The sequence below is a fragment of the Acinonyx jubatus genome, chromosome D3 (genome assembly GCF_027475565.1).
Source record: "Acinonyx jubatus isolate Ajub_Pintada_27869175 chromosome D3, VMU_Ajub_asm_v1.0, whole genome shotgun sequence".
NCBI classification, from domain to species: Eukaryota; Metazoa; Chordata; class Mammalia; order Carnivora; family Felidae; genus Acinonyx; species Acinonyx jubatus.
Window position 1 is genome coordinate 53,026,615 of NC_069392.1, and position 17,154 is coordinate 53,043,768.

The following is a 17,154-nucleotide window of genomic DNA, read 5'->3' on the forward strand; positions in this document are numbered from 1 at the left end:
GAGTTCTAGGCACCTAAAGCTTGAAAGAACCTTTAAGGTTATCACATTGAATCTTAATAAACCACTTCACCACATAATGAACCACATAATAATCAATTCACTCAACAAATATTTTGAGTCATTATGTTTCAAGAACTATTGTTGGTGCTAAGAGGATAAAGATGAACAAACCAGACATGCTTTTCAATGGAGAAGGCTCATTCTAGTGGGTGAAGGGATACAGACCACACACACAGGTTTGTGCAAGAAGGTCAGGTGAACATTCCAGGAGTACAGCCTGAGGAGGTGCTCTCTGGGCTGACTCTTGGCCAGTTTGCTCTCCCTCAATCACTGCACTGCTTTTGCTGGAGCACCAGCAGTGCATGCTTGGACAAAAATACTTCTGAAGAGTGTATTCCTCTTGAGCCCAAACTCACCATCCAACCTCTTCCACTATGGGTCCAAGTACTGCCCTCTGGAGGTCAACAAAATATATATGTGCCAATGTTCACTTAATCCTTCAGATGTTTGTCTTTCTAAGGTCTTTTCCTTTTATAATTAAACATTCTAAATTTGTATATTTTTCCTTCTCCCTGATTTTTATTAGATCACTGCTCTCTACTGTATCAATATGGCCCTTAAACTATAGTTCCCAAACCTGTATAAAATACTGCAGATATACTCAACTTTTGGAAAAAGGCAATGGAACTATCATCTCCTTTAACAAGACGAAACATTTGTGCCTATGAAGTCTAAGATCACATGAACATTCTGTTGCCACATCATATTCTCATTTAAATAATGAGTTAATCTCCAGTCTTTTTTCCAAATGAGATACCAAAGAGGTATTAAATATCACTATATTAAATAAATCAAAAGTAAAAAGAGAAAAATAATGCAATAATAGTACTTTAAATGGGCTTAGATATGAGGTTAGGACTATAAAATATGCCCTACACTATCAGATTCAATAAGTCTCATATGCTTGTCAGAGTTGGAACATGGCATTGGTCTTAAGACTGTAATAGCTCACTTCGGATCATATTAAAATTGCAGTCAACTAAAATCCATATATATATGTATAAATATTTATATATATTTAATAAATGGCTTTGATGTCAAATACACAAATTCTTTATTTCAGCTATAGTTCATCTTACTGGTTTCTGCTTGATCACTGTTATTCAAAAGCTTATATGGCCCACCTGGTTTTCTGCCATCTGCAGATTTACCAATCATGCTTTTTTTTTTTTCTGATAGTCCTGCAAGTAATTGTTCCAAGCCCAAGGGTGAAACAAAGTTTCTTTTTTATGCATCACTATTTTGAATTGCTTTTGCTCAATATCAGTTATATATAGTTTACTTTTCAAAAGATTCATCAGATGATTTTCTCATCAAATAATTTACTAATATCTTATGGCATTTTAATACTACCTTCAAAATATAAAATGTTAGGTTTCCTAGTATTGACATGCTACTAAATCATATGAAAACAGAGGGCAATAGCCTCTGGTTTGTTAAGCAATTTTAGCCATGTTGACTCAAAACGTAGAGACTAACACCAGCAGACTCACTCTACAAACATATTAAATCACTCAATCATGTTCCAATTTAAAGATTTTTGATATAATGAGTGAAAACAAGATAGCCATGGGACACTTTCAGAAAACCTCAATGGCTTGCTATCATACACACTGAAAAACAACTGAGCAAGAATTGAACTAATTTCACTGATGGTGTAAAGCTCTAAAGGAGCTTAGAATCTTCTAGGAAGAAAAGCACAGCAGTAGGAATAAACTGTGGTTTGGTGATATGTACAGAATACAGTAAGAGGTCAAAGAAGAAGAAGGTGGGGGAAGTGCTCAGAAAGGATTTTGTAGATGAGATGTTTGATTTGAATCAGGTGTTCGTTAACAGGTACAGTAAAGAGTATTGCAGAAGGAGGTAAGACATTAGGCACAGGAAAGGAAGAAGGAGTCAAGAGGTTTCACACTAGAGAAGTTTTGAAGTGGCTGAAATAGACTCTAAGGAACTAATGTGGAGAGGGTTCATGAAGCTGGGGAGGTTAGCAGGGATTGGGTCATGAAGGTCATTGTGTACCACGTTGACGGTTTAGGACTTGAGTTTTTCAGAGGATTGCCCATGTTTCTATAGTTTTATGGCAAGATTCTGAAAATTTTATTTTTTATATTCCTATTAAGAGCCAAGGTTGAAATATTCTAAATTAAAGGCATCTCCCTCAGATAAGAATCCACTAAGTTATGTTCCTCAGGTTCCCCATATACAATCCAGCCTTGCCACTGTCTCTCTAAATGCAGAATAGTTGAGTTGTCCTACTGATACCAACCTATCATTTCTAACCTTTCATTTCCACTGTTGTATAACAACCATCAAAATAAGTAACTTAAAATCAAGTTTGGTAAAAAAAAGTATGGGTTAATTTTAATAAAAACTTAGAGTAAGGAGTATTATAGGTTATGATTTGAGAGTTCACTTTACCAATATTCAGAAAGTTTCTACTGACATTTTCAATATTTCAAAATACATCCTAATTCACAATGAGGGTTTATCATTTGTAAGATTTTTAAGAATGTTTACATTTAGGCAGTAGTATGAGATTTTCCTAAAATAATAATTAGAACATGCAAAATTACTTTTGAATATTTAAAAGGGAATCACAGATCACAGTCACTCCATAATTTTTAATGTACTGTCAACAGACTTTTAAGGAGAAAAAACACGTGCTACTGTCTTCAGAAATACTGCAATTGTAATTTATACTCAAGCTTGTATATGAATATCTATTCAACCTACACCTTTAAGCTCTACCTTTCAAAACTCTAAATTTCTATTATTTAAATTTTTATTATAATCCATTATCAGTGGAATCCTTATATACAGTATATGTATGCAAATAGAGTCTATATACACCTTATATATGTACTTTGAATGGGATACACACACACACACACACACACACACACACACACACACACCCTCAGAGGAAAATAGCAAAAATAGCCACCAGTAAAAATGAAGAAGACAAAAAAAAAAAAAAGCCACCAGCTTTGGAAGTGTTATGCAAAATTCTTCAATTGTGGCAAAAGAATCATGAAATGCACACACAATTTAAATTTAAATTTAAATTTAGAAAAAGGCTTGGTGTGTTTAGGTTCAGCATGCATTGTTTACGCTGCAAGTTTATGAAAATTGTGGTTTTAAAGAGTGTGTGCATTTTATTTTATTTTATAGAATAGATACTTCTTTTTTTTTTCTTTTACTAGAACAAGGCGGTGTTTGTTTTCCTTTGGGAACTCACTTTTTATGCATATTATGACATTTCAAATAGTAAAATATGAATTAAAAATTTAATTTTCCAGTAATAGCCTTCACATAGTTAATAGGGGTTTCTAAACAGATCAGAGTCTTGAAATAAAGACAAGTGATCCACTAAAATTTCTACAAACAGTCAAATCTCACATGTATCTGGAACCATTGTTACATTCTAATCCCAAATTGCTTATTTTTCAAAGACAGTTATCTCCAAAGCTGAAGAGGACGGGCCTCTTTCAAAATGGAAGGGGAAAGCAAACAGTTAAATAAAATACACATAAGTGTCCTTTTCACTGAAGGAGGTTTCACACAAAAGCAACACAAGGCAACTGTTGACGGTATCTCTTAAACAGCTGAATGGCATCTGCAAAGCCTGAAGATTTGAAAATATATATTTACACCAAATATATTTATAAAAAATCTGTTTTGAGGTTTGTGAAAAATAAGCTCAATCTCCCTTTTCCCCCAAAGTATGCATGGTATATATGCTAACTTACTGAATTCATCCTTCATGCAATTCCAGTTTATTAAAGAAGTTAAAAATTTATAAAACTCTGATGGGATATGGTTTTAATGCTTCATCACACTACCCATCATTTGCTTTTCAATCTAGATCAGAATGATCTTTCCTACTTCCCTGCAATCACCTACCTGCACAGCTAATATTTTCTGAATACTCTCTTGAGAGTCTGTCTGGAACTTGGCCAGCCTCATCTGGCCGCAGAGGACCACCAGTTTGAAGTGATTCTGCCACACCTTGTGTATCCTTCTTTGCAGCTGACAGAGCTAAAGGGAAGAGGGAGGGGGCAAAAACACAAGTCAGAGTAGGAGAGGAAATTAATGGCAGTGTTCAAGAAGAATGATGGAGGGAAATATAGAAAGCAGTCAATAGCCCATTCTGCACTGTACGGACCTGACAGGAATTTCACAGTCTCCTGATTTTTCAGCCCACTCATGTGCATTCATCAGAAACCAGTCACATCTGGCCGCCAGGATGGGGGGTTAATTTTCTCTAAATGCCTCAGCAGTTTTGTTCTAGCTGAGGCAAACTCTGTGACTGCAAAGCTGATGAGTAAAATATTTCTACTTCACCCAGTTTAACTCAAAACCGATAGCCTCGGGACATATTGAACCTTTCTTTAAAAAAATAATCTTTTGAAGCTTTTTTGAATGGCACATCAGGTCGGGCCAAAGTTTAAAAATGCAACTTTAGGACTTTGATGGACACCATTGCTTCTTTTTTTTTCCTCATAAAGCTCACCATTGCTTGGCAATGTGTGCTTTAGAGCATGACAAAACTAAAGAGAATTAACTTAGCCATCAACTGCTGAGGGAGAACAATAACAGGGAAGAAATTTCCAGCTAGAACTCCCTATTAATCTGCCTCCCTCTGACTATGTGGCATGGAAACATCTCACTGCACTAACGTACAGTGGACACAGTGGTTAGAGGTGACACGTTTAATACAACACAGAATTTACACAGGAAAAGATTTCTCCTATGAGGCATCCTATACTTTTTGGAAGTTTAATATAAAACCAAACAACAACAACTAACACAGTAGAAGTTTTCCCAAGACAATGAACATTTGTCCCTCAACAGTTAACATAACCACACTATATAGAATTGCTACAATAAGGTTATTTTCAAAGAAATAAAGTTCATAAAAATAAATGATAAAAACCATATTAAAAACACTTTAATATATTGTCATTGAAACCTCATTTTTTTTTGGTTATGTGGATAATTGTTTATGTTGATTTCTTTTTAGTGTATTTTTCAGGGTGAAAAAATAAACACAAATTTTGTATCAAACATTTCTTCACAACAGAATAAAAACATGTCACAAATTATGGTTATTTTATGTTTTATTTATTGATCCGCATACTGGCTACATGTTAGGGATACTTGCAAAATTTCATCAGACTGTGCATGGAGGGCTTGTGAACTCTTCTGCAAGCATATTTCAATAAAACAGTTTACTTAAAAACAATTTTTAACATAATCACCTGGTGTTGCATGTGAATTGGCTATAATCATTACCTTCATTATGCATTGTAATAAGCAACACACAGGTATTTATGCAGGTCCACAGAATAAAAACCACTATTCTTTCTTAATTGATCAACTTGTGAAGAAAACATAACCTTGAAAACTATAGAATTTTCAGCTTGTTAAGTGCCGAAATACATTACTCCTGGGATTACATTAAGGGCATTTCACATCATTTATGCTATTGAATTAAAGATTAACATCACTTTTTGAAGAGAAAGTCTGTCAATATTAAATGGTTTTCCTTAATATTTAATAATTTTAATATAATATTAAAATAATTTTTCTGCCAACTCTGACAGCCATTGGGGCAGCGTATGCTGTATCTTAATGTACTCACTAAGACATTAAAGACACTTTAGTCTGTGGATTACTCCATTACTATGGTATCTGCAAATATGACAAAAGGCAAATAAGAGGAAGATAGATTTTAGAGGAATTCTTCAAACCAAAGGTAATTTTTTTTACAAGTGGGAGCTCTCAACATGTGAAAGATTTTACAAGTGGGAACTCATTAACCAAAGTGAACGGAATGGTAATGTTTCCCATATCCACATCGTAAATGAAGAGAACAGCTGTATACGTTAAATCTATTTTATTCAGTTTTCTGAATTTTGGCTTGAGGTAGCCACAAAGGTCTTAAATTAGTCCATATACAAATGCTAAACTACTTAATCTGAGAAGTTCCTTAAGTATCAACTAAGAAAGAGTAATATCTCAAGAGAGTTTGTTTGTTTGTTTGTTTGTTTTTAATTTATAGCTAATAGGCCTCTGAAAAAAGAACTGGGACAGAATAAAAACTGAAGAAATTCTTACAAAGAGAGAATGAGCATCCAGTAATCGTCACATATATACACACACATATCCACACTAAAGAAAATGAGATGATCAACAATAATATATATGGAGAAATATTTAAGATGCTGGAAATGACACTTGATTTAATATAAGGCTTGACTATGCTGACAACTATTTTAAGAAAATGGTTATGATGAAAGCCCACTTGTAAGATGTCAGTAGACAGTTATCACTCAATAAATACTGAAATTAACTCAATAAAATGAGCTGGTAAAGTTTTAGTGGTGAAGCAAAGAAGAAAGTAAGACTTTCACAAACTTACTAGTTAATGAGAGAAGAGAAAAATAAACAAAGTAAACATAAGAGACACAAAAATAGGTAAAAGGAAAATTAAAGAGAGAGAAGTTGTGAGTGGAAAAGTACTTTGGGTAGACACAACTGAGGTTGGAAACCCAAAGGAACTGGAACGGTTTCTGACATCTCCACCTTCAATTAACCTTGTGTTTCTGTAATGAAAGTCTTCAATGATTATATCCTTGAAATGTAATCATTTATTCCTGATATGATTATATTCCTTCCTTCTCCTTCATATTTTAGGGAAGATGAAGTGGAATGAGAGAGGAAGTGGTAGAGAAACAAACAAACAAACAAACAAACAAACAAAATGGTAAGGGACGCAGACACACTGGAAAGGGTTATAGCAACGGCACAGTAAGGACTTGCCATGCACTTAGAAGAATGGAATTTAGAACCATTGACAGAGTAACCAGGCTGCTGCTTAGCCCCAAGTGCATACTACAAAAATTTTGGAAAAGAATGTATATATTCTCATAGCAAACTCAGAAGGAGCACACAGGAACAGGAAAAGAGTCATTTTGAAAAAAAAGATACTCAACTTCAGGGCCCTCAGTTTTGTACACAAAGAGAAAGGATATTCAATGGCATCAGGAAAGCTGAGTTAGGCAACAGTTGGTGTGTACTCTGAGACATTTAAAATGGCAAAAAAGGGGGCGCCTAGGTGGCTCAGTCAGTTTCGAGTCCGACTCTTGATTTCAGCTCAGGTCATGATCTCACGGTTTGTGGAATTGAGCCCCACATTGGGCTCTGCTCTGACAACATGGAGCCTGCTTGTAATCCTCTCTCTCTGCCCCTCCCATGCTGGCGCATGGGTGCTTTCTCTCTCTCTCTCTCTCAAAATAAAAAATAAACTTGAAAAAAAAGTTTAAATGGCAAAAAGGAATGCAGTTTTCTTTCTTTTTTTTTTATCCCCAGCTTATTTATTTATTTTAAATATAATTTATTGTCAAATGGGTTTCTATTCTGCAAATGGCTAGATTTCATTCTTTCTCATTACCAAGTACTATTCCATTGTATATATAAACCACATCTTCTTTACCCATTCATCACTTGATGGACATTTAGGTGCTTTCCATAGTTTGGCTATTGTTGAAAGTGCTGCTATAAACCTTGGGATATAAGTGCCCCTATGCATCAGCACTCCTGTATCCTTTGGGTAGATTCCTAGCAGTGCTATTGCTGGGCCATAGGGTAGTTCTATTTTTAATTTTTTGAGGAAACTTCTCACTGTTTTCCAGAGCGGCTGCACCAGTTTGCATTCCCACCAGCAGTGCAAGAGGGTTCCCGTTTCTCCACATCCTCACCAGCATATATAGTCTCCTGATTTGTTCATTTTAGCCACTCTGACTGGCATGAGGTGATATCTCACTGTAGTTTTGACTTGTATTTCCCTGATGAGGAGTGACGTTGAGCATCTCTTCATGTGTCTGTCGGCCACCTGGATGTCTTCTTTGGAAAACTGTCTATTCATGTCTTCTGCCCATTTCTTTACTGGATTATTTGTTTTTTGGGTGTGCAGTTTGATGAGTTCTTTATAGATTTTAGATACTAGCCTGTTATCCGATATGTACTTTGCAAATATCTTCTCTCATTCTGTCAGTTGCCTTTTAGTTTTGTTGATTGTTTCCTTTGCAGTGCAGAAGCTTTTTATCGTGATAAGGTTCCAATAGTTCATTTTTAGGAATGTAGTTTTCTAACAATGGTTTGTGGACAGTTTGAATTTGTAGTAGATTTGGTAAGTTGGGCTCCAGTACTTGCTTTGTGAGTTCTTTGCTGAAGGAAGCCCAAAGACAAAATTCATTGATATTTCTTTTGAGATAATGATCACTATGTAGCTATTCAGAATGAAAAAAAAAATCAATGTCCACATTGACGTGGTATTTCAGATACAAAGAGCTGGTGTCAATGTCAGCATTGCATACAATGTCCATTTGTATATAATATACATTTATACATTTGGTAAAAATTCCTTCTAGTTAAATTTTATTAGTCTTCTATGATATTTATTAAATTTAAAGCTTGATATTCTGTTAGTAAAATAGAGTAAATTAAAGTTGTCACTTGCAAGAATGAAAGATTCTCCATTTTCCTATGTTATACAAAATTATATGGATTCTGTTTTTAACCCAAGTTATTTGATGACTTATATAAATTCATGAAAACTAGCAACTCCTATATATCACACAAATCTGGCCTTAATACTAAATATAATATATATATATATATATATATATAAAACAACACATAAACCCTCTAATTACATAGATTTAGATTTATATTATTTTATTGCTGTTATACATGTGAAAATTATAATATTTTAAGAATAATATAAACTATTTGATATTCCAGTCAAAGGTTTCAAAAACATTAGGCCCAACCATAAACAAATCAGCACCAAAATACTGCCTTACACTATTCTCATATTCTCAACACTGAAATTAGAAATTTCAAAGCATCACTTTTTTGGTTATTTTCCATGGCCAGGTTGGAGTATGCAGTTGTCTGGCTTACGTTATGGAGGAAACAAAAATAAGTAAAGCCTTCTTATCCTAACCCAAAGGGGAAAATTGGGACACGTTGTGAAGAATGGGGCCATATAGAGGAGAATAATATTTGATATTTACTGTCAGAGAAAAACAGTGTTTGTAGGTGTGATTTTAAAAATAGGCCTTCAAATTATGAAAGCAGAATACACTCCTCTTTCTCCCTTTGAGTGTAGGCTGGATATAGGGCCTCTCTTCTAAAGAACAGAATATGGCAGAAGATAGGATGCGCACACACACACACACACACACACACACACACACACACACACCAAGGTTTCTGTTTTAGATTTTCTCTCTCTCTCTAATTCTCTCAGATCTTTTGATCTGGGCTAGCCAACTCTCATGTTGTATAAGCAGCTCTATGAAAGACCCACATGGGGAGGAACTGAAGCTTCTTTTTGCCAACAGCCCCTTGTGAGTGATCTTGAAAGCAGATTCTCCAATCTATTCAGACGACTCCCATCCTGACCAACAACTTGACTGAGACCTTGTAGGAGGCCATGAGCCAAAATCACCCATCTAAGCTGCTCCTAGTTCTGGTCTCTCGGAAACTTTGTGAGAAAATAAATGTTTATTGGCTTAAGCTGCTAAATTTGGGGACAACTTATTGCAGCAATAGTTAATGATAGATTTTTAACTCTCTCTCTTCTCTCTTTGCCTAGGAAGAAAATAATTTACTATCTATATTTTCTGAATGGAAAGGAAAAGTGATCGCCTAATTTACTGTTTGGCTTAAGACTGAAACTGAAAATGATTTATTAGTAATAAGAGGGTGATTAATAAATACTTATTGATTGATAGAATGTAGGTTGTGCCATCTATGGAGCGAAGACAGCATAAAGGAACTATAATTTAATAGTTCCAGAAATTTAAAAATGGTTCATTATCAGCAAATATTTTCGTGTAATACATCAACACATCAACGAAAAGATAATCATCCCCAAAAGAAATTGATATGAATAAACACAGAACAAAACCAATCAACAATGAAAAAAATTATCTTAGCAAAGTAGGACACTTAACCGACTGAGCCACCCAGGCACCCCACATTTAAATCAGTGGAGAAAAAGATGGCATAACTGGTTTTCTCTATACAAGTATGTAAAATAAAATTAGATCCTTAACTTACAATATACACTAACATAAAAGCAAGGTAGACTAAAATGAGAAAAAATTAAACTTTAACTGATCTTTAGAAGGGGAAGCAGTTTTAAACAAAATACTGATATAATACATTCTAATGGAAAGAACTGAAACATTTAATCATACCAAATTTTTTAAATTTATATTTAAACAGAGTAACAAAATGAACCAGTGGTTTAGAGAAGATATTAACAACACTCACAGCTAGCAAGGATTAATTCTTTTAAAGTAGAAAGAGCCCGTATAAATTGATAAGGAAAAACACACATAATATACCAGAAAAATGGCCAAATACTACAAATAGGCAATTCATAGAAAAGGAAAGCTATTTTGTCTGTAAACATTTGAAAACATGTTCAACGTCAATGGTAGAGCACAAATAAATACCATTTACACTCATCTGATTGGCAATTATTACACAAAACTGTCCATATCAATTCTTGGTACAATGTGGAAAAAACTAAGCTCTCATACACTGTCCAAATTTGTGTATAATTTGACACAATGACTTTGGAGAGCAATTTGACGTTATGTATTAAAGTTGGAGATGTAGCTCACCTTTGATCCAGTAATTATACTCCATATTCTAGACCAGCAATTCTCAAGATCAGCAGGATCAATATCACAACAGAACTTGTTAGAAATATAGTTATTCAGACCTACTGACTCAGAAACTCTGGAGCCCAACAACTGGTATTTCAACAAGACTTCCAGGTATCTAATGCATGCGAAAGTCAGAGGTACTGCTCTTGAAAGAGTCATAACATGTTCCCAAGGAAACATATAAAATAATGTTCATTTACAGCATTGCTTGCAATAGTGAAAATGTGGAAACAATCTAATTGTCTACACTTGAGTAATAACAAACAAACATTGTAATATGTTCATATCCTAAAGCCTAGAATTTAAAATAAATACAGTAATATCACAAGTAATGTGTACAGTATAACATTTAAATGTAAAAAATGAAAACTAGGGTTGCCTGGGTGGCTCAGTTGGTTAAGCATGCGACTCTTGGTTTAGGCTCAGGTCATGATCTCACGGTTTCAGCAGTTCAAGCTTCCTTCAGGCTCCATGCTGACCATGCGGAACTTGTTTGAGATTCTATGTCTCCCTCTCTCTCTGCCCCTCCCCCACTCTTTCTGACTCTGTCTCTCAAATTTTTTTTTAATGTTTATTTATTTTTGAGAAAAAGAGCGCGAGGTGGGGGGTGGGGGGTGTGGTGCAGACAAAAGAAGAGGGAGACATAGAATCCAAAGCAGGCTCCAGGCTCCGAGCTGTCAGCACAGAGCCCGATGCAGGCCTTGAACCCACAAACCATGAGATCACAATCTGACCCGAAGTTGGACACTTAACTGGCTGGGCCACCAAGGTGCCCCTCAAAATAAATAAACTTAAAAAATGAAAACTGATCATTTACATTTTAAATTAATTACAATTAATAAAATTAAATAGTTAAAATTACAATTAATAAAAATATGGATGGAATTGATAAGCACCTAGTGTTTAGGCAGGCAGAGGGTTTTAAGTGTATTTATACTGGTGTAAACATCCAAAGCAAATATGGCAAATGTCAGAATTTACAGAGCTGTGAGAGGTACATGGAAATTTATCATAAAACTTACATGTAACTCTGTAACTTACCATATGTTTAGTTGTTTCATTAAAAAAAAAACTGTAGGTTAAGCTTACATGCCTTCAAAAAGACATCCTGTATATTTTGTCCTTCAGGATTATTCCCTGTTAGAGAATTTACTATAATCTAGTTTAAAAAATCCTATTATATTTGACCATCTGCTAAAATATAAAAAAGGCTTTTTTGTACAAAATTTTTATTATGTATCCACACAGCATGATCTTACCTATAATGAAAGAGCTATCCAAAATATTAAAAGACTTTAAATCAATAAGGAATTAATTACTACTTCTAGTTGCTTCTTAAATTGCCTAAAAATGTTGGCATTTCCTCACATCTTGCTTACATAATTAAAACAGCTGTTGAACAGTAACATTGTAACTTATTTCATACTAAATGGAAGATATACACATGTGGCCTAGGTACATGACAATTTGAATTTGCTAGAATCAGGGGAGGATTGGTGGAATATCCATTGGAAAAAAACGTAAAAATATGTAAAATAATGAATAGAACTTTGAAGAAAGTTGTTTATCAACCTTCAACTTAGTCCTTAGATTAAAACTAATCCTTTTTTTGTGACTTAACTTTTCTAACATTCTCAAATCATCACATCAGGTCCCAAATAAGAATAATTGCAGTTAACATTTTTTATTAGTCATATTGATTTCATAAAGATGCTTTGCTAAGTCAAAGTTTTAAAGTTTTACTGATTTGTTTGTTTGTTTGTTTGTTTAGAGAGAAAGCACAAGTGGGGGAGGAAAAGAGAGAGAGGGAAAGAGAGAGAATCTCAAGCAGGCTCCACACTGTCAGCGCAGAGCCTGATGTGGGGCTCGAACTCATGAACCATGAGATCATGACCTGAGCCAAAATGGCATGACAGACAGTCAGACACTTAACTGACTTGACTGAGCCACCCACACGCTCCTGCTAAGACAAAATTTGAAAGGCCACAATAGAGACCAGATATTAAAAATACATTAATCAAAATAAACAAAATTTTTTGTAAGCTTATACACACATTGCATGTTCTGTGTCGAAACAGTAGTAGACTAGTGTGTTTTTTCTTATAAAAATTCCTTATATTGTCTCTGTGTTTTACATAACATAAATATCATTACAAACATGCTTTAGATAAAATTAAATCATTTTTAGAGACATATGGTGCCCAAAATTAACTCCCCAAAGCACATAATTTAACTGGCTTTTGCAATTTAAGAACCCTGGAAAAAAAGAAAGGGAACATTTCAAGGAAATGAGAAGTGTCCTTATAATGAATTTCTGCTTATAAGAATCAGACATAACAACAGTCTTTTTAATTAAAATACAAATACCATATGTATAGTTATCTGAAAATGAACTATAAATTGTTTTGCAGGAAAACAAAGACCAGTCAATACTGAAAACACAAAGTCCCTTAAAATTCAAAGGTAATACTGAAAGGACTGATAGGTCAAGGACAGCACTCAAGGTTCTTTGTCTAGGAATAATGATTTTCCATCACTGGAAAATGAAAACAATTGCTGAAGATTTAACTGTATGAGACAGATTTTAAAATAATACTCTATCTATACCTTTTTTGAGGAAAATATCTTTATAAAAACTGAATGATAGTTCAAAAGAACACAGAATTCCCCTGCATACAGGAAGATTCCATTGGATACAACATTCAAACAGGAAATTCATAGAATCACTGAAATAAACAACCCTCATCAAAGTAACATGTAGGACAAATGTGAAAGATGTGCAACACTGCAAATTCTTGAAGTGAAAGTCATTTCCCAGTACACCAGAATGGGAATTGGGAGTGGGTATATATGGTGGTGATGACACACAATTGTTAGACGTTACAGGATTTCTGAATGAAGGACCAGCGTATGCATGGATTTACTCATCACAGGTGTCTGAAAACTTAAAAGTTCATCTGATGTGACCACTAGTGAGTTGGGAATTTCATAGGTGAGAAGCCTGCAGAGCAGAAATAGTATGGAGGACTTTTCCATGGGAGAAAATGAAAGCATTTCAGACAATCTACTTCTATTTTCTAGCTATAAACATAGTCAAGCAAATAGTCCCACTGTAGAAGCAGCTCTAAGAAAAAATTACACATATTTGACAAAGGAGAGAAAAAAGCATGCTGTACTCTGCAGATTTGCATTTGTACCTTTGGTAATCCAATTAAAATGATAAGCTTTGACAAAATATGATGAAGGCCACTTGGAAAAAATAACAGCATTTTCCTATAGGAATAGATTTTAAATGATAGATAATAGAAACATACATACAGTCATTCATTTGCACTAGAATCTTAAAATAATGATTATAATTTCTGATCTGCTTGTTATAAGGTTTTATATAGTGGAAGCATACTTCCTTTTTCTCTTTCTGACAGATAAATAAAACTGATAAGTGAAGATATGTGCATGCAATTTTAATTCAACAGAGTGATGTAAAGTGGGCGCAGCTCACAAGGCAAATAGCATAAGCCTTATCAGTTCTGTTTATCGTAATAACCCAAACAATGGCGATTACAAACTACTCCACAGATTTTTGGCACGGCAGGAATGACAGATATACAAAATCCAGTTAATTCTGATCTTTTTATAGTACTCAGTTACCAAGCTACACATGTACAATATACAAACCTCAAAAGTAATGAGATATTTATTATCAAATCTGTTCCACAGACTGGTGTTAAAGATCAAATACCTCATTTCTGGAAACCCCTGGCGTCAATTGCTTAGGTATACTTAAAAAATAAAATAAGACTCTCATGCATTTCAAACCTAGAACTGGCCTTTAAAAAATTAATAAAGAACCACTCTTTTATTCTAATTATATAAAGAACAGTAGTACATTTCAAAATTCTCTGTTTGGACTTCTGCTAATATATAAAAACCCTAATGGCATGACAGAAAGCAAACTGAACTATAGCAAACACTACTAATTCTTGCAGTTAATACTGAAAGATCAAATCTGTCCCTTTATATGAATATACACATGCATTTCTATTATGTATATTATGATTTTACCACATACGATGACATACAGATAGCTAATTTAATATTTTATATATTTAATAGTAATAAGGTATAAAACTCACAGACTTCTTAGTTTCTCATGTGTCTGGTTCTGAAATAAATTACTGTATTCTGATTAATATTTGATTTTAAAATGGTAAAGATAATTATTTTTTAATTTAAATGATAAATTTCACAGGCAAATTCTACGAAGGGCTCAAAACTCACTAAATATTCTTAATTCTAAAATTATAGTTCCTTGTGATTTAAAACAAGAGGCTAGGTCAAGAATAAAACAACTTTTAAAATTCTGTAATAGAGGTTATTTTCATAAGAAAAAAATAACATTGCTCAAATGAAAAACTAGCTGTTTTTAAGACGTTGCAAATGATATTATTAGATAAAGACTAAAAACAAAGGTTATGTTGTCACTGCACTTAAGAGCTGAACATAATCTTAAAGTATCCACTTCCTTGCCTGCCTGTCCATCATTTTCCCAAGAGTAATTAAATCCCTTCATTTTAAGATGTGATTAAATGAATGCCCTAAGCTGGCTTTTTGGTGTTCATTTATGAGTGGTGGTTGAATAATTTTCTTTCCAGATTATCCACAGTATTATCTTTACAATCTTATAGGAGACCCACTTGTTCTGATGCAAGTGAATTAAAATAATACTTTAAAAATCACATTTAACTAAATTAATTCACAATAAAAACATTATATCAAAAATGATTAATTATAGAGCTCTCTGGTTTATTCACAGGAAGAAATATAGTATTCTTCTACTTTAAAGACATCAAGTCTATTATAAATATCCTCAGTATCTTAATTTCTTTTACACACAAGTAAACATAAAAGTTTCTGAAATTATTTGTTTTAAACTACTTGCAAAAATTAACTGAAAGTGTGAAGAAAATATGAAACACAATCATGCAATGAGGCAGAGCCTGGGAGCAGAAATAAACTAGTCCACAGCTATAAGAAATCAGGGGTCGGGGTTCAAGTAAGTATGAGCTTTTTAAAAAATTACATCTGGAGTGCAGAAGTCTTATGACCTTAGTCTTGTCTTAGTTTCTTGTTACTGATCTAGTATTATTTTGGGGCTAGAAGGATTTTAACAAAAAGAAGAAAATCAGCAAAATAGTAGCTTGTCATAGATGCCAAAATTTTACTAATCCATTTATTGACTTGAACAAGAGTATCTAATTGAACACAGGTTACAAAAAATATTATCAAAACATGTAATAAATAATAAAACAGTGCCTTTTATTTATTATGTATATGTTTTATTTTTTATTTTTTAAAACTCACATCCAAATTAGCATATAGTACAACAATGATTTCAGGAGTAGATTCCTTAGTGCCCCTTACCCATTTAGCCCATCGCCCCTCCCGCAACCCCTCCATCAACCCTCAGTTTGTTCTCCATATTTATGAGTCTCTTCTGTTTTGTCCCCCTCCCTGTTTTTATATTATTTTTGCTTCCCTTCCCTTATGTTTATCTGTTTTGTCTCATAAAGTCTTCATATGAGTGAAGTCATACGATTTTTGTCTTTCTCTGACTGACTAATTTCACTTAGCATAATACCCTCCAGTTCCATCCACGTAGTTGCAAATGGCAAAATTTCATTCCTTTTGATTGCCAAGTAATACTCCATTATGTGTATATATATATATATATATATATATATATATATATATATATATACATACATACACCACATCTTCTTTATCCACTCATCCATCGATGGACATTTGGGCTCTTATCATACTTTGACTATTGTTGATAGAGCTGCTATAAACATGGGGGTGCGTGTGTCCCTTTGAAACAGCACACCTGTATCCCGTGGATAAATGCCTAGTAGTGCAATTGCTAAGTCACAGGGTAGTTCTATTTTTAGTTTTTTGAGGAACCTTTATACTGTTTTCCAGAGTGGCTGCACCAGCTTGCATTGCCACCAACAATGCAAAAGAAATCTTTTTCGGCATCCTTGCCAACATCTGTTGTTGCCTGAGTTGTTAATGGTAGTTCTATTTTTAGTTTTTTGAGGAACTTCCATACTGTTTTCCAGAGTGGCTGCACCAGCTAGCATTCCCACCAACAATGCAAAAGAGATCCTCTTTCTCCGCATCATTGCCAACATCTGTTGTTGCCTGAGTTAAAACAGTGCCTTTTAAGAATCAGTTGCTAATCTCATTCTTACAGCAAACATTTTGAACTAAATTCCAAGATAGTCAAAGAACTGAAAAGAACAATGGTGACAATGATTAACATAAATGGAATGACAGT

The 17,154-nt window shown here is 34.0% G+C and overlaps 1 protein-coding gene across 6 annotated transcripts in view; it reads right to left on the bottom strand.

Moving 5' to 3' along the window:
- CCDC178 (coiled-coil domain containing 178) overlaps window positions 1-17,154 on the bottom strand; it is a 421,184-nt gene that overhangs the window by 40,468 nt on the left and 363,562 nt on the right. For 5 of the 6 annotated variants that reach the window (XM_053206557.1, XM_053206555.1, XM_053206556.1 and 2 more), the window contains 2 exons: window positions 3,964-4,098; window positions 3,338-3,685 (listed from right to left, as the gene is read on the bottom strand). In XM_053206557.1, coding sequence (XP_053062532.1) covers window positions 3,575-3,685; window positions 3,964-4,098 — 246 coding nt within the window. In that variant the 3' untranslated portion in view covers window positions 3,338-3,574. Of the gene's footprint in view, window positions 1-3,337; window positions 3,686-3,963; window positions 4,099-17,154 lie in introns of those variants that run through there. The other variant, XM_053206558.1, reaches the window with a different exon arrangement.